We start from the raw sequence: 21,230 nt of genomic DNA, 5'->3' as shown, positions 1-21,230 counted from the left end.
AGACAAGAGATGGATTGTGACTTAAATTTGTGAGGAAATTCGTCGTGATTTGGGGGATAATCCCAGATGGTTAGGCAGTGCGTCGATGCAGGATGAGGTGACTCGGGGAACTAGGCGCTGGAAGGCACCACCACCGAACTCTGTTTCACTGATGGTGGATGGGGCTTATCATGCCGTGCATCAGCGTATAGGAATTAGGGGTTTGGTCCGCGTCTCAGAATGGAAGTGGCTTGGCGGTTTCTATGCTGGAAGAAGTGGAGGAGATCCTTTGTTTGCTGAGATTCAAGCACTTTTGCAAGGCTTGAAGTTCCTGTGGCAGCATAATTGACGTAAAGCGACGTGTGGTGTGGACTGTATAGAGTTAGTCCAAGCTCTTGGGAAGCATCAAGCTGTGTTTTGTAACGCCCCGATATCTCGAGGTCACTTTAGTAACCTTTTTCCAAAAACGTGTGTAAATTTTAACTGAAATAAAAACCTTTTCGAAACATTGCTTACAAATAAAATGTAGTAACTTGAGAAGTAGACTGAATAATTCATGTTATAAATAAAAGCTTTGGAAGCGTACAATGATTCTTTCAGATTACAACATAATGATTAAACTAGTGTCCGACCGCCCCCGAGCCAACACAACAAGAAGGTCTCTAGGTTAGGTTCGAACCCTATAACCAAACTCAGCTCACCCCCAAGTACAGACTCAATTATCACACACAATACCCGACTCATGGGTCGCGTGCCCTCCAAGGCCTCCTCCAACGCTTGCATCACATCGCCTCGAATCCTCTTCTCTCGCCAATCCCATAGTTGAACCATCAGTCGCGCGGTCGATGTCTCGAACCTTGTCGTTGTCCACATCAAGCGGGTATAGGGCTACATCTCGACTGGTCACACGCATGCTTGTTGTCTAGGCGTTAGGCGCCCCAAACAACAAACAACAAACATCAAACAAGCAAGGGTCAACTTCTAACACACACATATCATAAGTAGGGTATACTACCCTATCAATCACAAGTTCTTCACTAAGCTAACATTCACAAATATGGGAACTATATTAAGTTCTAAGGTTCACAAGTATAGGGAACTATCTCATAACTCTAAGTTTCACAAGTATATGGAACTATCTCATAGTTTATTGTTAGTCAATGCTTGTGCATATGCATGCAGACGCTTTGGATATCCATAAGCCAATCCCTCATGGAAAGGCAGGACGAACACGACTCCACGATCGGGGTTGGACACCTCCAACGCACCGCTGCCCAACAGCTTGATGATCGGGGTTGGACCTCTCCAACGCACTGCCGTTTCACGTTCGTCCTTTGTTCAGGTCCATCCCCTGAACGTCACCACTGACTAGCCCAGTCCAGGTCACCAGCCGTGGCCAACCAAGCCCAGTCCAGGTCACTTGGCCCACAAATGCATGCCATGCAAGTTAGTCATCATCACTAGGCCCTAAGCCCATCACGTTCATCTCATATGAACAAAATATCGTAACATAGTAACTTGAATGCATATCAATGAAAGTAGCTAACATCCTAGGCATATAGGCATGTTTATAATAACACTAGCTAACATTTATTGCATCATCATCATATACCGTATCTAGCACATACATCATCGATAGTCCTAGTATCATGCTTTCTAACAATCACAATCAATCATAGCCGAAGTGCCCTTACCTCAAAGGTACGCTTTCCTAGAACTCTCGGGTTGCTCCTTGAAGCTAGATCCACACTTGGAAATTTCCTACCAACGAATGGACAGAGTAACGTTACTAATCGGACAATTGAATTGATCATAAGCCCATCCCCTTGTTGATCACGAAATTCCCCCCAAAACCTTGAAAATCCAGAATCATTTCTTTCATAAGATCAAACATTCTTTTCTAAAACATTTTGCTTGAAGATCGTAAGAACAATTGAAGAACTTTCGAAAAAAAACATAAGTTTCGCATAGATTCAATCCTCCCAAGATCAAAACCTCCTTTATAAAATCCTTTGTTTGAAGGTCATAAGAACATCAAGAACTTCTTTAAGAAAACCCTCAAATTGATAAACATCTCTAAGCAACTTGATTAAAATCATTCTCTTCTGGATTTGGCAGATCAGCTTAAGCTGCAACCACAGAGCATATTGAGAATGACCTTGCTCAAGGCTTAGAAACTAAACTAACCTAAGAAAAGAAAAATAAAATAAAGACAAGAGAGGGAGAGAGAGCTCACACAAATGCAGAGGAGAGGAGAGCTCTTGGTGTGAAGACATGAGAGGGAGGAGCTCTCTATTTATAGTGAGAGGTGAGAGCAAAGCATTGATTGCTTTTCTTCCTCTCCAAGTGAGGCCCATGGCCGCCCCTTTCTTCAGCCCAACCCAGGGTTTCTAGAGCTTTCCAAGCTCCCCACATTTAGCCCTCAAATTTAGGTTTATTTCCTAATTAAACCCCAAAAAAATTAGCATTTAAATCCCTAATTATTTAAAATAATTAAATCTGAATCACAAGGGTTTCCAATCATATTTGGAGAGATCCCTTAAAGTTTTAAAAATTTAGAAATCAATCCCACATCAATTAGAAAGTCAAAGAATCAAATCCCTAATTTCTCTCCATCATAAATCCTAGCTAGAAAAGGAAATTTTTGCAAAAGTCTTCTTTTTCCTTCCTCCACAAGTCTTGGCCGACCACACACTCTCCATGCTCAGATTTTCACCAAAAATTTTTAAAATAATAATTTAAATAAAAACCCCAAAATAATTAATGCATTAAATGCACCATTTCCCTCCTAAATGCATCAAAACTTCAATTTTAAAATCAAAAATCATCATCAATAATTTTTGGCTCCAAAAATTCGTGCACCAGCTCCATGATGCCTCAAAAATATTTTCAGAATTAATTTTGATATTAAACCATAGGTTAAAATTATTTAAATGCATTTTATTTAAATAAAACCCCATTTTATTTAAATAAAACCTTCAAAAATAAAACCAAGGAATATTATCTCCTAGAATATTCTTAAAATCATGCCCAGCACCTCCCCATAAGGTGCGGCCCACGAAATCGTCCTCGTCGACTCGATTCGCCAACTCATCGCTGCTGTTGGGTCGATTTTGACCTAAAAGTCGCCGTCGTCGAACCCTAGCAATATTATAGTCAAAATGCTCGTATCGTCGCGCTCATCAACGTCTAGAGGTTTCTAGGATTTGATATTGCTTCTAACAATTAATCACCTTTTTAAAAGGCATAATATCACATATAGCACAAGCAATTCACATAATATTATTTAATATTATTATTAAAATAGTATGCCATAAAACCGGGTCTTACATGTTTCACCAGTACAGTAGTTACTTGATGGATATTCAACTCCTTTTGTCGCGTAACTGGGAAGTTAACATTTACCATGTGCCTCGGGAGGGTAATGAGCCCGCTGATTTTCTCATAGGGAGGGGTGCCAGGTTTTAGTGTGTGTTAACTTAGCTGGAAATCCTCTTTCTGAGATCTTGCCTCTCTTGTTGAAGGATCTTGGCCCCTTGCAGTTTTGTTGTTTATTTTTCCTACTTACAAAAAAAAACTTTCCTCACCGGTTCTCCCGATGTTCCTTTGTTGCTGAGGTAGTATTAATTGTTGATGAAACCTTTCCCTCACGGTCCTTCTCAAACAATGTGCCATCACATGGTTATGTCACTGCTTGATACTCAAGGGTCTCAATCAAAAGATACCCCTCATATCAAGCTCAACATGAGCCATGGAGATGTGGAAAGATGAATTGAGTGAGATTTGTCTTCCTACTGATTTACCACATAGATAAGAAATTACATGTGAAATTGGTGCTTGTTAATTTATTGTGGAGACATCAACAATTAATAATGATATATATTAGGATTGAAGACTAAAACCCACATAATAAGTAAAAGTAGGATTAAAAACATAAAAAGAAGATGACAAGGGCTACACCAAATTTGGCTGTAAAATGAGGGACCAAAAGCATTTGTAGATGAAACGCTGCGTTAAGGATCTTGTTCCTCCCTCGTGTTAGGGTTTTTCAGATTTCCATTTTACCTCCATCTTCTCCCCAACCACAGTTCACAGTAGCAGCCATGGATTCCACCTCGCAATGACGCGATTTCTCGATGCGAGCCTCAATTTCTCAACCCGCGCTTCAAATCGTCGTGCGATACGGTACGGTTTTCTCTCCCCTGATTTTCTCATCCACCATCTACCCGCAATCGGCGATTCGTTTCTAGCTCAATGTGCTTCTTGAAGCTTCTACCTCCAACGAAACAACTGATTCTGTTATCGGGAAATTCGTTTTTGCTCAGGGGTTCGTCGTTTCAGAGACGATGATGGGTTCGAACCATGAACTCAATAACCATTTTGGGTCATAGGATGGTTCAGATAATTTCCCATTGTTTAAACATTTCCCGGAGATTTTGTGATCAACCCTTTCATGTTGATGATGGGGTTGTTAGCAGAGAGTTTGATTTGGTTGAGGAGCCTTTGAAGAAAATGTATGTAGCTTCGTGTGAGAGCGTGGATTTGAGCTACAAGAAGAATGATAGCTTTAGATACGGCGAACAGCGGTTTTCAGATTTGGGGATTGATGTTGAGAGGGTTCTTGAGGTTCTGCGGCGAGATTGCCTTGATTTTGATTTTAGGGCGGCCTTAGATGGGTTGCGTGTGAGGCCATCGTGGCTTCTTGTTAGAGAAGTCCTGTATGGGGTGTTGAGAGAAGTGAACGGTGAAAACAAGACCACAATCGCGAAAGTGGCATATAAGTTCTTTTTGTGGTGTGATCAGCAGGAGGGGTATGGGCACACTCCTAACACTTATCACTTGCTCATGCAGATATTCGCGGAGTGCGATGAGTTTAAGGCAATGTGGAGGCTTGTCGATGAGATGATTAAGAAAGGTTTTCCTGCCACTGCCCGCACTTTCAACATTTTGATATGTAATTGTTGCGAGGCAGGTTTCGCTAGGAAGGTGGTGGTAAAGTTCATAAAGTCAAAGTCGTTTAACTACCGGCCATTTAAGCACTCCTATAATGCAATTCTCCATTCTCTTCTTGTTTTAAAGCAGTACAAATTGATTGAGTGGGTTTATAGACAGATGTTGCTCGAGGGTCTATCTTCGGATGTTTTAACTTATAATATTGTCATGCTTGCCAAGTACAGACTTGGGAAGTGGTACCAGCTCGAGAGGCTGCGCGATGAGATGTGGATAAATGGCCTTTATCCAGATTTTCATACTTATAACATTTTTCTTCATGTTCTTGGTAAAGGAGACAAACCGTTTGCTGCTCATAAGCTTTTAGATGAAATGAGAGAAAGAGGTATAGAGCCAACTGTTCTTCATTTCACCACGCTGATAGATGGACTGAGCAGAGCAGGAAATCTGGATGCTTGCAGATATTTTTTTGATGAAATGGTAAAGCATGGATGCGTGCCAGATGTCGTGGCTTACACTGTAATGATCACGGGGTATGTGGTGGCTGGTGAGCTTGAGAAAGCTCAGGAAATGTTTGATGAAATGATTTCTAGAGGACAAATTCCTAATGTGTTTACTTATAATTCCATGATTCGTGGATTATGTTTGGCGGGAAAGTTTGATGAAGCATGCTTGATGCTCAAGGAAATGGAAACTAAAGGTTGTAGTCCAAACTTTGTTGTCTATAGTACATTAGTGAGTAATCTGCGGAATGCTGGAAAGCTTTCTCTAGCTCGTAAAGTGATAAAACAGATGAAGCGGAAGGGGAAATGTGTTCACCATATTTCAAAGTTCAAAGGGAAAGGGTATAAGAGATAGTCTGGTTAGTGATGTTAACTCATGAGCCATCAACGTATTGATCTGGTTAACTGAGATCAATTACCTGCCAGTTGTTCAGCTGGTGTTGAAGCTGGAGAATGAAGTATGTAATTTCTCCCTTCTAATATGTATTTATTGCAATTCAATTCCTAGCAACTGACATGTGAACCTTTAAGCCCATATTTTTCGAAATATATTATCAATATTGTTTGTTGTGTAATTTTAACTGTTTATCATTCATAACATTCCTGTTTAGCAAGCTAACTGAGGTCTGATTACAAGTTGTCAAGATAATAGTCATTATACTGGTGCTCTGGAGGTGCTGATGATTACATAGCATCATTTTATAAGAATAATATAAATTCAAGAAACATGTTGGATATACTCACTTACATTGTTTCTTGCAGATTTTGATGGTTGAACCTAAGATTGAAAGCAATGGGAGCGATCAGGTATTGGTCACTTGGTTTGTTGGTCAATATGGTCATATCTGTAGCAAGGAACATCAGCATAAAGTTGCATTAAGCTATTGCCAAGAGCTAGATTCGCAGTATGTCATTTTGTTGCTTTCCACTTGCATGCTTAAATCGGTTGCTTGCATGTGGGCTTCAAAGACAGGTTTTAGTCTGCTGTCATGTTCCAGATGATTATTGAGAAGAGTTCCCCTCACTCAGATTATTGTTTGGCTGGTTCTTAGTTGGCCAGATATCTTGTGCTGAGTTAACACATGATAGACATAATCTCTCATCTTCCAGAGTGGGGCAAGTTGCATGTGCTGATTCTGAAGTCTATACAGCTTAATGCTATCCTAGACATGTTATGAACGCCATTGCTGTGTTGCCTATGCAATATGTATTATTCACCTTGCACTGCCTGTTCTTTGGATGCTATTCCAGACATATGAATGCTATTGCCTGTGCAATCTGCAATATTCATGTTGCCCTACTTGATCTATTGCAGATGTCTACGATGTTTGGCATATGGAGGTTTGTTGTAGATACCCCCCCCCCTGTTTTTTAGCCTTGAAAAGGTGTAAACACTACCTTCTGGTTAACTAATCGCGTCAGAGATACAGAAGGGAAAGCGACTTTCAAACTTGATAGCAATTCTTTTAATCTTTCTTGTGCATGCTTTTGACAACTTGCTAATGTTGTTTTTGTTGTATGCCTACTTCCATTAATAGTCTTTCACAATTTCATAGCTAGAAGCCACAAATGACAGATTCCTGTATGCGCATCCTTCTGTTAATCTAATGATATTTGAAGCTGAGAAACAACTCAATGAACCCTCGAGATGACTTTTATATGTATTTGCATGGTTAGTAATATTTATTCAGCTATTTGCCTCAGGGGATGTTGGGTTACTGCTTTTACATCATAAATTTCATTTATATAGATGTCTTAGTTCTATCTGATTCTTTGCTCCCTGTTTTTTCTTGCTAGTGGCCATTTCAGGATCCCATGGAAGCCCAGAAAATGAGTTTTTTAGATTTTGGGTACATGACATAGAGCAGATTGGTGATTGTTTTATTTAGCCTTTGGATGGCTTGGAATCACAAAATAGATTCTTAGTGTAGACAATGTATTTAGGTGGATTTCTGGCATTAACTCCAATTTCATGTGTATACTTGTCTTAATACTATCTTATTCTTTGCCTCTGATTTTTCTTGCTAGCGATCCTATAAGGGGGCTAAAATCCTCCGTTCCCATTCAGTGTTCCCTTTCCTATAAATACCAATCAAATTATGCCATGTCATTTAAAAACCACTAATATAAGGGTATAGTTATCATTTTCATGCTTACATGACACGATTTAATTAGCGGGACAGAGAATATAGCACTATTTGGAGACAATATCTGCATCTCCTATAAGGATCCTCAGAGGCCCTTATTGTCAGGTCTTATGTCTTTTGTGTTGTGTATCTGATAGTCCAAAATGAAAAAGATACAGCTCAGATTGTTGTTTGCTTAGTTAATTTGATACATGCTGTAGAGAAGATTACCAATTGCTTGGTTTAGTCAATGGACATTAAAATTTTGTCCTAATCATGATTTTGGGATTCTCACTGCAGAACTTCTTTTTGTCAACAAGGCAAAACTAAACACACTAACATGATTTTATTTTTATAAGCAAGACTAACATGATTTCTTGAGTGAACAATGTATTTTAGGTGGATGTGTCTGGCATTCTGACGAATCATTTTTCATCTCTTATAATCAGTCATTTTTTAAAGCAGGGATATCTTACGCTTTCTTTTCTCACCAATTCTGATGCCCTACCAATGTTTTCAAATCTGGTTTCAGACATTAGCATCCCACCTCTGATTTAGTAGTTTTGGTAATCTTATTTGACACTTTCTAAATAATATTAAATCTTTATATAGGTCTCTTATAGGTCTACTTCTCGTTATGACTGAGAGAATAATATTTATTTATATGTTTCACTTCAACTGTAAGTATCAATATCATTTTTATTAACTGGGTTATACGTGATTAAATGTTGACTATTAATTATAAGAGGTATTATTGGGAATAGAAAATTAGAAATCACCTTTAGGCTTTAGGTGTATCATTATAAAAAACGATACCACTTTTTATCTACACATCATTAGAATAGTAATACAATATTTAAAATATATTCCTCTCAATATTTACTAAGAAAATTTTACTTGGAAAATTGACAATTCTATTTTCGTACTGTGAATTAAAGTCAAGATTCGAATACCAACTTGATTTTGTTTTCATAATGTCAAATATATTGTGCGCAATGTTCGTGATAAAATTCATTCTTCAACTGATATTTTGAATTACTAAAGTTGAAGCCAATTACAACATTGCTCCTTCAAAAACTCTGCTCAAGATTATGGCCCCGTTTGGAAAAACAGCTTAATTAAGCACTTATGGTCTTAAGCGCTTATGACATAAGCGCTTATTCATAAGCTATTTTTGAAAATTTATTGAAATAAATTAAAAATAAGCTGTATATAAGCATAAGCTGTTTTTCATAAGCTATCCTGAGTAGCTTATGAAAATAAGCTGAAAATAGCTTATGGCAGGTCATAAGCTGTTTGCATAAGCCCTCCCAAACACTGACATAAGAGCTTATGCTGTCAGATAAGCTCAAATAAGCTCTTCCAAACTGGGCCTATTAGAATTTGATGAGGAGTCGTTTTACCCAGGTATTTTTTTATTCTCTCTCTTGTATTGGATTATATATGCATTATTGATAGATATGGAAGTATGTCCGACTCTGAAAGTGATCTATGGCCTAGCCTATATCAGTTCCAGATCAGATCAGACAGGGTTAATAAATAAATGAAGTCAAAACTTTTTTAACTATCTATTTAGTTAAAAAAACCTTGTAAGCCTAACAAAGCAGCATATTTAAATAAATATAATTTGATGTAAATTAAATTTATTATTTTTACATTGAATTTTTATTATAATATCATAAAATTATATATAAATTTATTAATATGATATATTTATACATATATAATGATTAAACCATATAAACCTTTTTAGAAAGGAAATGTTGACTTATTCACTTTGACTTTGTTGATAAAACAATATTAACATATTTTAGCACGTTAGCTTATATGTTTGTTGACATATTTATAAAATGATTTGTCGGCCTATTAGAACATCTTATAATAAAACATGTCTATAAATATACTATCTGGTCAGACTAGCAGAATTAGACCTATAAAAAGCCTACAATAAGTAATAAGTAATAAGTAACATGTGTTTTCTATTTGATTATAGTTATTTGAACCAAACTCAACTTGGCACAACCTATGTTCACCCCAATCATATCATTGAATTCATCTTGGTCATTTCTATTTGATTATATTATTCTCCATTTTTGGTAGATGTTGTATTATATTCCTAATTTGCACAATCAATTAATTAATGATTAGTAAAACAATTGATAAATGCAATTAAAGCAGATCAATTCCATTTTCATCAATTAGCTACTGAGTTTGGGGAGATTAGGAGGTTGTTGGATCTACCCGTCAGTGAATCACTCTTTGGTTGGAGGACCCTCCTCCTGAGCTTAAACCCATCTTGGCTAGGGATATTTATTAGCCTTGTAACTTTTCTTGTCTTTTATTTATTTTTCGATGTACAAAAAAAAACTACTTGTGGTATTGTTAAGCGCAAGGTAATATAAAAGGAAAAGTTGTTTATTAACTTTAAGGTAAGTAGTTAGTTCACTTCGTTCCATGAGGTTGGGGGTTTGATCTCACTCATGAAAATAGAATGTGTTTTATGATCAGCTTCTATCCGTGGTCTATCCGTGGTGAATAGCTTGGATTCAAAAAAGAAGTGGTCTAATGCTCAAACTATAAACGGGACTTCACGTTCCCTCTATTGTAGGCTTTATTCATGTGTCGATTCATTGTTGATGCAAATTCAACATCAGAAATATATTTGACTGATTCATGGCTTTGTACATATCTTTGACCATATCAAGTACAATATGACCAACCATATATATAAGAGAATCGACGACTCACAACAGAAAGGGCCCTGATTTTCATAAATGCATGTATCACTTATTATCTGGAACTTGCAAGTACTCATAAGGGCCCTATAACTTTACATATGAGCAATAGGGAGTTGCTAAAAAAACTAAGTTAAAAGCCATATTATTTGCAAATTTGATTTTTCGATTTTTATCAGATTAAGTTTGTGTTACTGTCCCTACCCGCGTGTTGCACGAGGAGTTTGTCTATCGTATTTGATACATCAATCAATATTTTAATTATAAAAAATTTAAGATACTAAGAATGTAAGAATAATCATAATAAAGTGCAGATATTTAAAGAGCATAAATTCAGACACTCAATTCTAGTATTTTGTAAGCATACACTGAATTAACTAATATAAAGATTTTGAAAAACACATAAGTTAATAAACCAAAATCTTTAAGTTTTGCATATGTGAGGTATAACTGAACTTTGTTTTGAAAATAAATTTTAGGTGCAGAAATTTCCCATCTCCATTAATAACTAAATGCATTCGGTTGATATCCCATTTGATTTTATTTGAAATTTAACATAATATGAATCAATTAGTTTAGAATATAATGACTGTTTAAAAAAATATAATGATACTTTTTATATAAAAAAAATCTCATGTTACATATACGTAAAGAAATCTCTAAACTTAAAAAGAATATTTAAAAATTTTATATTAATATTTTATGAAAAATTTTCTCAGGCTTTATATTATTTTTCGTTTTTCAGTATTTCCATTATCTTATAATTCAATTTTTTCTACACATATTAGCACATTCCAACAATAACAAATAATCACAAATCTTCGTATGATATAAAGATCACAAAATCTCTTCTAGGTAACCATTGGATATAACTCATATTAGATCACAAAATGAAATATGTGGCTAAATCAACGACTAAATCAAGGAAGGAAGATGATGTGAACTATTTTTAAAACTCCACAGAGAAGTCTATTGCCAAGAAAGCAAAAATGTTACTTAATGTCTGATAACAGAAACATAATTACCTTCTTCATCCCAAATGATGTCACACTCGGTACAGTGAACCATGTCAAATGATAATGAAGGATATGGAAGTTGTCTTGCAATAAAGTTGCAAAGCATAGCAAAAAGGCCTCTCTCAAGGGACAACTGAACCTGGCTGCAATTGCAAAAATAAGCTTTAATGAGTGAGTACCTACTGTGTTTAGGAATTGATTCTGAGAAGAAAGAAAAAATAAACTAATACAAACATGCTATTAATTAGGATATGAAATCTTTGGATGTAACACTAATATATGTTATCAAGGGGAAAAGTACACTAATATGTGATTATATGTGTATCTACATAGAATTTTATAAATTGATTACCTAAATCATTCTTCTAACGTTACTGTCACCATAGATTATGTGAACTGTGAGAAATCTTTGAGGATTATTAGGCGGGAAGTAAGGAGAGAAAATGCAATCTGATGGACCCTTTCTTCTCTGATTCTTGCAAGCTGCACAACGACCTGATACCATGGTATACCAAATTAATAATCCTTAAAAAATTGAAAACAGATCCAATAAGTGAATATTCTACACCCCAAAATATTTTCTTTTCCTCAATCGAGGTTGGTACATGATGAGCTTTATAAAAATGTTTAGTATCATTCTTAGGTTCTAAACTGTACTAAATAAAAAATATTGAGGCTGTAATTTTTTTTAAAAATCAATATCTATTTGATTTAGAAAATAAAAAATAAAAAATTTAAAATAAAACTAATAATGATGTTGTTAACTAAAAAATTCAATATTTATTTGTTCATCATACACCTTTTAAAACCAATCAAATATTAAATAGATTGTAAAAAATTTATATAGTTATCAGAGAGATAAGAAATGCAATAATACCATAGGGAAGAGGGGGCCGTGGTCGACCAAGTGAAGCCAAGCTAGAATTAGCCCTTCTACCATCAATGATCGGAGCCGGATCAACACAGGCTCTCCTTGCAGCCTCGGGATCCCGAAAAGTCACCTATGCCCTCCAATTATATGCAAATGAGATACAAACCAAGTCAATCAAATACAGGTAGAATATCCAAATCATAAAAAAAGTAATAAAGGAGAAAAATGAATAACTAAATCATAATCAAATCTAAATTTTAAAATGATACTAATTAAAGAGAGATAAAAACAACCAAAATCTAGCAAATCCCAACAGGAACTCAAAAAATCATGAATTAAATAAAAATACAAAAATTCAATAAAAACACCATAAAAATTAATTAATACTCTCAAATTAATCTAAAATAAAATAAAAGACCCAAGATAAAATCAAGAAATAAACAACCTAAATCCTAATCAAATCTAAAATTTTAAAAAGGTACTGATTAAATATAGATAAAAACTACCAAAATCATCCCTAATTATCTAGTTGTGTCGTGTGGAGATTAAGTGAAAAACACAGGAATGTTGACTTTGTAGTTCAAGAATACAATAAATTAGAGTTTAATTTCTATGCACCGACGATGTAGAGTTTTTTTACTCCGTCAACCAATCAGATTTCAAGGATGTGAGAAAATCTCACATTTTATTTAATTTCATTAATTGACGTGGCACATCCTTGAAATCTGATTGATTGACGGTGTAAAAAAACTCTACACCTTCGGTGCATCAAACTTTTTCTCATAAATTATCACACGAATACAATCAAAATAATAACTCTTGTATATATTATTGGATTTGTGCAACAACAATGAAAATTTCAGCACTTATTATTCACACAAACACAATTAAAATAAGGACTCAAAAATCTATTACATAAATTACGCAACAATGACAATTTCAGTACTTATGATTGGAACTTTGATATTGCATTCCCCTTGAGATTACATGATCCACATACTACATTACAAATGTTCATGTGGAGCTACCTTTGCAAATGTTCATGTAGAGCAATCAAGCTATGACCTTAACCAAACTATCCAAATTGCCCCTTTCATTTAGATTACAACTGCCACTAAAACGTTAACAAATCTGAACACTATCTGGTCACGTTGTAGCTTTCCAAGCAAGACATGCATTTGGGAATGGGATGAGATGTTTAGTGTAGAGTAACTGACTAACTGTTATATTTCGACCCAAAAGAAGCATGTATAAGATATGAGGATCAGAAGAACGAAAACAGAACCCAAATCATAGATAAATCCTTCCAATGTGTTAATCGAAGCACCTACAACCAAACAACATACATTGATTCACTTGAAAACTTTAAACCACTGAAGTAAAAAGTAGAATTATAAATTAAGGACTCACTTGAAAATCACTGATAAAAGAGAAATTGTGGGGAAGAGGAAAATACGTGATAGCAAGGAAGGCAACCACAAAATTGTAGGTTTGACTCTTCTTATTTCTTTCATTTAAAATACACCAGCTTAGCTTCCAAAACTGCATATGCAAACCTTTAATCTGCAATACATAAAGATGTAACAACACTAAAACTGAAAAAAGTATTATAAGAATAAAGATAGGATGATAGGATACATGTACCAAGCATATTAGAATTTAAGATAAATCAGAAAAGTATATGTACCTTTTTGCTTCATTAGAATTTAAGGCAAATCCACCACGCAGTCTCTCCCTCTTCTTCCTCGTTCCTTTTTTTTTCTTTTTGCTAATAGAAAAAATCAACAATAAAAAATCAACAAACCCAATTAGAAAAATCCAAAAATTTCCAACAAAATCCATGTTCTCGGAAAATTTGAAAAGGGGACATTCCATATCATATCAACACTGCAAAATAAAAGGATTATAATAGCTTAGAAACCCACCAAAGAGATGAGAGCAAAGAAACATGAGGAGGGGGACGGCGAACGCTACATAGATCAACACATATTTTATTTTTGTTTATAAAAGGGCAAGTTTTTAAGGAAATTTAAAGGTTAAAATAAAAGAAGATATTAAATATTTACTCATTGAATATCTTTTTTGTTGTTTTCTTAACGTGAATCTCTTATAAATGGAGCATGATCACGTTGGATTTTATTTATTTTAATATTGTTCTGGGAATGAACATTGAAGGAAGGGATAGTACCTAGAGAGTGGAAGAATGTGCTAGAGAGAGAGAATGAGAGAGAGAGTGCGGAATTTCATGTGCTATTTTATAAAATGAGCAAAAAGTCATTTACAATTGGTATCTACCTCCTATTTATAGAGTTTGGGTACTACCTATTGGGCCAATTGGGCCTCCGAAGTTGAGGTCCAACTTAAGGCCAGGCTCTCGCCCTTGGGCGGGCCGAACCCTGGGCGTCGCCCCTCTAGGGGCTCGCCCAGTCCACTAGTCCACAAGACACCGAGCTCGAAGTATGAGAGCTAAGTGTGTCTTTTAAATGCTTTTACATGCATCCTTTATGGTGTGCTGGAATCCAAGCTGCAATCATGGCTTAAGGAAAAAAGAAGAAAGCTACATCGCCGACATGGCGTAAGCGAAAAGGAACAAGCATCTTTAGTCGCCCAGTCCACTGGTCTTGGCGAGCAACCCAAACCGGCAAGTCCACAAGTCCACAGGAGGCGGGAACGATCGCTTTGTACTGACGATTAGTTGAAGTAGGCGAGCGTCTTTCGTCGGCGAGCTAGGTGATAGGTGTTAGTCATGTACTGATCATCCAAGTGTTGGCTAGCGATGGCGGCTAAACTTCATTGGCGACACCATTTGTTAGGCGATGACATTTAGTCTTCATGGCGGCGAGGCCTTTCGCGCTTTCCCTTGTTTCAAAAACCTTTCAAATCTCTAACTGCTCCATGTGATACGTCAGTTACGTCAGTTTTCCCCTTTCTCCGCAACCGTCACCTCACTCCTTATAACTGTCCAATCATGCGCAGTAACTCCCCATTACACGCGTCCCACTTCCCAAGAGCCATTATGACCTCCAGCCTTCCACACGCGTCCGACACGCGTCACCCTTCCAACTTCCCCCCTTTGCCTATAAAAACCCTTCTTCCCTACAATCATCCCTTTCCGAGACCTCTCTTTACTTCTCTTATCGCTTACCAAGCTCCCTCTTCCAACTTCCGCTCTGGTGCCGTCGCCTTTCACCCTTTCCGCTACCCACTCTTCACGTCCTTACCCGGTGAGTCCTTGTTCCCCTATCTCTGCATCTTATCTCTACTTATTTTTTCTCTTTCCTCACTTAGTTGTCAAAGATGGCTTCAAACCCTAACTCCCCTAATCACACCTCCTCTTCTTCTGAGAATGACCCCGACTCTACCGCAGCCGGCGGCCTCCGTCTAGAGGCCCCGGAGATTCCCCAGTACCGATCGAGAACCTTTGCAACCCTGCCCCTTCCAGTCCAGATAGCACCCTCCCACGAAGCGATAGACCAACCCTTCGTTTTCCAGGATAGGAAACTCACCTCCTCTTATTCTGAGAATGACCCCGACTCTACCGCAGCCGGCGGCCTCCGTCTAGAGGCCCCGGAGATTCCCCAGTACCGATCGAGAACTTTTGCAACCCTGCCCCTTCCAGTCCAGATAGCACCCTCCCACGAAGCGATAGACCAGCCCTCCGTTTTCCAGGATAGGAAACTTATCGTGGAATTCGTGAGTAACCTTGGTTGTTTGTCTGACGACGATGAAATAAACGACAAACTCAGGATTTGGCCCTGTAGTGCTGAGGACCGCCCCTGGCTTCACAGGGTCAACGACGATGTGAAGAGATCCCATTTTTTCTTTGTTTATGAGTATATATTTGGCGAGCTTGGAGTCAGGCTTCCTTTTTCGCCCTTCGTTCAAACCGTTCTCCGCGATATTAATGCGGCTCCTTGTCAACTCCATCCCAACGCCTGGGCCTTCATCCGCTGCTTCGAGATCCTGTGCGCCGTTGTTGGCATCGCCCCATCTCCCACCAGCTTCTTCTACCTTTATGATGTTGACCCCAAGTCCATCAAAAATAAAGGATAGATCTCTTTGAAGGCCCGAGTCGGCCGTAAATGCCTGAACCCTCACAAGAGTAACGCCAGTCCTCCTTCGCCCGGAGATATTTCCGCGTGGCGGTTCACCCCGCCTATCCTGAGGCTTTCACCCTTAGGGACGAGACTGCCCTTTTTCCTCTCTACTGGACGGAGAAGCCCAATGGGATCACCGACCCTTCGGAAGAATCGTTATTTGCCAACGACAAAGCCCTTTTGAATCTCCTCGCCCCGCTTCCTATTCTTGACTGCGCAACAGTCCTTGAGGGCGCTCGCCTCTCAAGGACACCCAAATACTTAGGTCACTTATAGTTTATTTTTATCATCGCCATTTCTCTTTCGTTTTTTCATCATCAGGTTTCTTTCTTACCCTTTATGTTGCTACTGACCTTTTTTTTTTTATTTATTGTTGCAGAAGATATGAACTTCACCAACGCCGAGCTCCTGAAAGCTCGTGAGAGGAAACTGGCCCGTTTCTCTCCAAAGTTCAACGTTGAGGGCGACGGGAAAAAACGGGGCGGAGCTGAGAACTAAGCCGAGGGCGCTCAGGCCCCCAAGAGGAGGAGATTAGTCAAAGGCTCCTCCGCCGGCTCCTCCAACCCCGGCGCTCAACCCACCGCCGCCGCTGTGACCAAAGGCAAGAAAGCTGCCGCCACTGCTGCCATTGCAAGCTTCAAGTCTCCGACTGACGGGACGAGCCAACTCCCTGCCGCCGAAGCTTCCGCCGCCGCGGCCACTGAGCCTGTCGCTGTCACAGCCCTCGATTCTGCTGCTGCTGGTACAGCCACCGATGCCGCCTCCAAGTCTGCCACTATAGGCGCCACAACAACAACCGCTGACCAGTCATCAACTGCTGGCATAAACGGCGCAGCTGCCGCCACATGCTCCAATGCTGCCGCCGGGGAGAAAGAAAGAGAAACAGAAAAAGAAAACCCAAAGTCTTCCCCGCGCCAAGTCACACCTCCTAGCCCGCCTCCCACGAACGATGAGCGTTCCGTGTCTCCCCCGCCTCGCCAAGAAGAAAGACCCTCTCCCGATGCTGCCACTACTTTCGAGGCAGCCCAGATTGAGCAAGCCCCTGGTAACAGAGGTGGTTCTTCTAGCCACTTCAACATGCTACCCAATGCTATTGAGCCCTCAGAGTTCTTGCTCACTGGCCTCAACCGTGACGTCATAGAAAAAGAAGTGTTGAGCCGAGGCATCAACGAGACCAAGGAGGAAACCCTTGCCTGTCTTCTACGCGCTGGGTGCATCTTCGCCCACGCGTTTGACAACTTCAACTCCTGAGAGTGCTCAGCACCAAGAAGCCGCTGCTGCTTGGGAAAAGCGCTTCGACAAACTGGTGGCGCAGGAGGGAAAGGAAAAAGCTCATGCCGACAAGTTGATTGGCGCGGCGGGAAACAGGATCGGCGAGCTGGAAGACCATCTGAAGCTGATGAAGGAGGAGGCGGACGGCCTTGATGCAAGCCTCCAAGCTTGTAAAAAAGAAAAAGATCAAGTAGAGAAGGACTTGGCCGCCAAAGGCGAGGCGCTGGCTGCCAAGGAGTCAGAGCTTGAAACATTGGGCGCTGAACTGGAGTTAGCAAAGAAGGCGATGGCGGAGCAGGAGAAAAAGTCCGCTGAGTCTTTGGCTTTGGTGAAGGCAGATCTGGAGGCGATGCGGGCTACTTCTGAAGAGATCAAGAAGGCGAACGAGGCTCATGGGGCAACCCTTGCCGCGAAAGATGCTGAGATTACTTCCCATCTTGCGAGGATCAAAGAGCTAGAGGGCGAGCTATTAGTGGAGAAAGCCAAGGCCACTGAGGCGAGGGAACAAGCCGCCAACATTGCCTATGACAATCGCGAGCGGGGCTTCTACCTCGCCAAGGACCAGGCTCAACACTTGTTCCCGAATCTTGATTTTAGCGCCATGGGAATAATGAAAGAAATCACCGCTGAAGGATTGGTTGGTCCTGATGATCCTCCTTCGATTGACCAACACCTCTGGACCGCAACTGAAGAAGAAGAAGAAATAGGAGAAGAAGAAAGAAATAATGAATAGTGTAATTTTAATTTTTACCTAACCTTTACCGCCATTGCTTTCACATCGCCTTTATATACTTTGTAAATCTAATTGAATGATTGTTAGGTTTATGCAATTGTTGAATGATTGCTCTCGCCGTAAACCCTTTTGGTCGCCACTTCGCAAATCACCGCATTCTTATTGTTAAAAAATTTAAGAATGAATTTCATAGTTAAACGCCCCGACGCGCCGGAGTAATAAAATACTCAACATCCTGAGTGACTAAGCACCCGCCTTCCACCTTATTCATTCGCTGACCTTACATCTTGCGCTATTTTTCACGCGTCATGTGATTGAATTACGCCTAACGATTTCGTGCATTAGTTTTAACTAGGGCTTGTTGCTTGGCATTTCTCCGTCAAGACTTTATACATTTTCCACAAAGGGATAAATGGCCTCCATTCTTGAGGGCTTCGCCCGGGGCTTTGCCCGCTCGGGGCTTACAATGCTTGGGTCCCAATGGCCATTTGGGGGTCCCAAGACTTTTGCCTAGTTAACGACGCTCGTCGTATTCTGGCGAGACTTACCCAGCACGTCGTTTACGGGACCGGCGATCACATCAGACTTTCCGGGGGGAGATTCCCAGGCGTCCAAGGCCATTTGTGGAATCGCCGCCACCTTCAGGGTTCCAGCAAGCCCCTTTGGGGATCAAGCTTGTCCCACCTAGTGATCGCCGTAATTCTTTACATCGATCGGCAATTCCGATCGTCAGGGAATCCCTGGAATTTTTGGACATGAATTTCATGAATTTTCGTTTTATTGATGGAGCGCCTCGTTAAAAAACTCCTTTCAGAGAAAAAGAGCACGCTTTTATCATGGCGATACATTGGAGAGTTTGGAGATATTTTTAGAGAAATTAAAGACATCTAACTTTGGAGAATTCATCTTGCTCATCAGAAGTTCCTCCTTGGAGCTTTTCACCTTTCCAGTTTTCTTGTCCACGATCAACTGTAATAATAGCGCAGGCTCAAACCGTTGAATGACCTGGGTAGTCGCCTTCCATCAAGCTCTTCCAAGTGATAGGCCCCTGTACCAAAAACTTTGACAATGCGGTAGGGACCTTCCCAGTTCGGAGTCAGCTTGTTTCCTGGGGCTCCTGATCGCCACTTGAGGACCAGATCGCCAACTTGCATATCTCGGACGCGAACCCTGCTATCGTACTTGGCGGCCACGCGCTGCTTCATCGGCATTTCTCGAATGTGCGCCTCGTCACGCGTTTCAGACAAAAGATCCAACTCCATCGCCATATTGGCTTGATTCTCCCCTTCGAAATCCGGCTGAGTCCGCCATGTGAAATTGTCAATCTCCACCGGCAACATAGCATCTACCCCGTAGGTCATTCTAAAGGAGGTTTCTCTTGTAGTAGATTGCACAGTGGTGTTGTACGACCATAGTACCACTGGGAGTTCATCCAGCCAGGCTCCCTTAGCTTCCTCAAGCCGTCGCCTTAATCCACGCAGAATTACCCTGTTTGCAGATTCTACTTGCCCGTTCGTTTGCGAATGCTCCACAGAGGCGAACCTCATCTGTATGCCCATTTCCTTGCAAAATTCCTTTGTTTGGTTGCTTGAAAACTGGGTCCCGTTGTCGGATACGATCGCCCTTGGGATCCCGAACCTGCAAACAATACGCTTCTAGTAAAAGTTGACTATTTTTCCAGAGGTTATTTTGGCCAGGGGCTCAGCTTCAATCCATTTAGTAAAGTAGTACACCGCTACTAATATAAACTTCATTTGCGACCTGGTGGTCGGAAAAGGTCCTACTAAATCCACACCCCACATGGCAAAAGGCCATGGGGCGCTCATCGTTACCAGTTCCTTTGGCGGTGCCTTGGACAAATCCGCAAACACTTGACATTTTTTACACCGCTTCACAAAGTCCATACAATCCTTCCTGAGGGTGGGCCAGTAGAAGCCCGCCCTTAACACCTTGCAGGCCAAAGACCTCCCCCCGATGTGGCTTGCACACACTCCTTCATGCACCTCAGACATTATCGCCTCATATTTCTCTGGCGGTACACATTTTAACAGTGGCGTCGAAAAACCACGGCGATACAAGTGTCCGTCAATGAGAGTATAGTGGCTCGCCTCTCGCCGTTTCTCCTTCGTGCATTGCTCCACTTCCGCCGGGTCCCCCGCCAAGATAGATAATATGGGTCCCATCCACGTCGCCCCTCTGTCCACACATGCCATGAGCTCGCCTTCAATGCTGGGGCACGCTAGCATTTCCTGAATCACACTTTTGTTGTTGCCGGGCTTCCGTGTGCTCGCCAATTTGGCCAACGCGTCCGCCCGCTGGTTTTCTGCTCGAGGAACATACTCTACCACAACTTCTTGAAAAAGTGTCATCAAATATCGCACTCGCTCAAGGTATTTGATCAGATTGGGATCCTTGACTTGGAAAGTTCCCTTCACTTGACTCTCTACCAACTGCGAGTCCGTTCTTATCAACAACCTTCCGATCTTTACTTCACGCGCCAACTTCAATCCGACGATGAGAGCTTCATATTCTGCCTGGTTGTTTGTTGCCTTGAACTCGAATTTCAGCGATTGCTCGAATACTAGATCTCCTGGTTCTTCCAACGTTACTCCCGCGCCACTGCCACTGCTATTGGAGGATCCATCTACAAAGAGAGTCCACTGAGTGTCCACTCTTTCAACCAGGTCTGGGGTCAACTCCACCACAAAATCAGCCAGTGACTGTGCGCCAACTGTGCCTCGCTTATCATATTGCAACCCATATTCAGATAATTCAACCGACCAGGCGACCAATCTACCTGACAAATCCGGCTTTTGTAACACTTGTCTCAGAGGCAAATCCGTCCGCACCTTCACTGGAAAACTCTGAAAATAAGGTCTCAACCGCCGGGCGGTGACAAGGATCGCCAGTGCCGCCTTCTCAATTTTCTGGTATCTGACCTCTGCGCC

At 40.3% G+C, this 21,230-nt stretch overlaps 1 protein-coding gene and 1 long non-coding RNA gene across 3 annotated transcripts; one reads left to right on the top strand and one right to left on the bottom strand.

Annotated features, from left to right (window-relative positions):
- Nucleotides 1–520: 520 nt before the first annotated feature.
- On the bottom strand, nt 521–2,226 carry LOC130735447 (uncharacterized). Its single transcript, XR_009018455.1, has 2 exons — nt 1,674–2,226; nt 521–901 (listed from the first exon to the last, which is right to left on the bottom strand). It is a non-coding gene; the product is annotated as an uncharacterized LOC130735447 (long non-coding RNA).
- Nucleotides 2,227–3,939: 1,713 nt separating this feature from the next.
- Nucleotides 3,940–7,135, top strand: LOC130738277 (pentatricopeptide repeat-containing protein At3g60050-like). Of its 2 annotated transcripts, XM_057590228.1 has the most exons (3): nt 3,940–4,164; nt 4,305–5,890; nt 6,195–7,135. In XM_057590228.1, the coding sequence occupies exon 2, from the start codon at nt 4,342–4,344 to the stop codon at nt 5,785–5,787; it is 1,446 nt and encodes a 481-aa protein (XP_057446211.1). In that variant the 5' UTR covers nt 3,940–4,164; nt 4,305–4,341; the 3' UTR covers nt 5,788–5,890; nt 6,195–7,135. The 2 variants fall into 2 exon arrangements, with proteins under 2 accessions (XP_057446211.1, XP_057446210.1); XM_057590227.1 differs by having other exon boundaries at nt 3,940–5,890.
- The last annotated feature ends 14,095 nt before the right edge of the window (nt 7,136–21,230 follow it).

This window comes from Lotus japonicus, chromosome 2 (genome assembly GCF_012489685.1).
Source record: "Lotus japonicus ecotype B-129 chromosome 2, LjGifu_v1.2".
Classification (NCBI taxonomy): Eukaryota; Viridiplantae; Streptophyta; class Magnoliopsida; order Fabales; family Fabaceae; genus Lotus; species Lotus japonicus.
This window is presented reverse-complemented; position numbering and strand designations above follow the sequence as displayed.

What these genes read in the sequence shown, in the direction of transcription:
- LOC130738277 (XM_057590228.1), top strand. Translation starts at nt 4,342, where the DNA reads ATGAACTCAATAACCATTTTGGGTCATAGGATGGTTCAGATAATTTCC.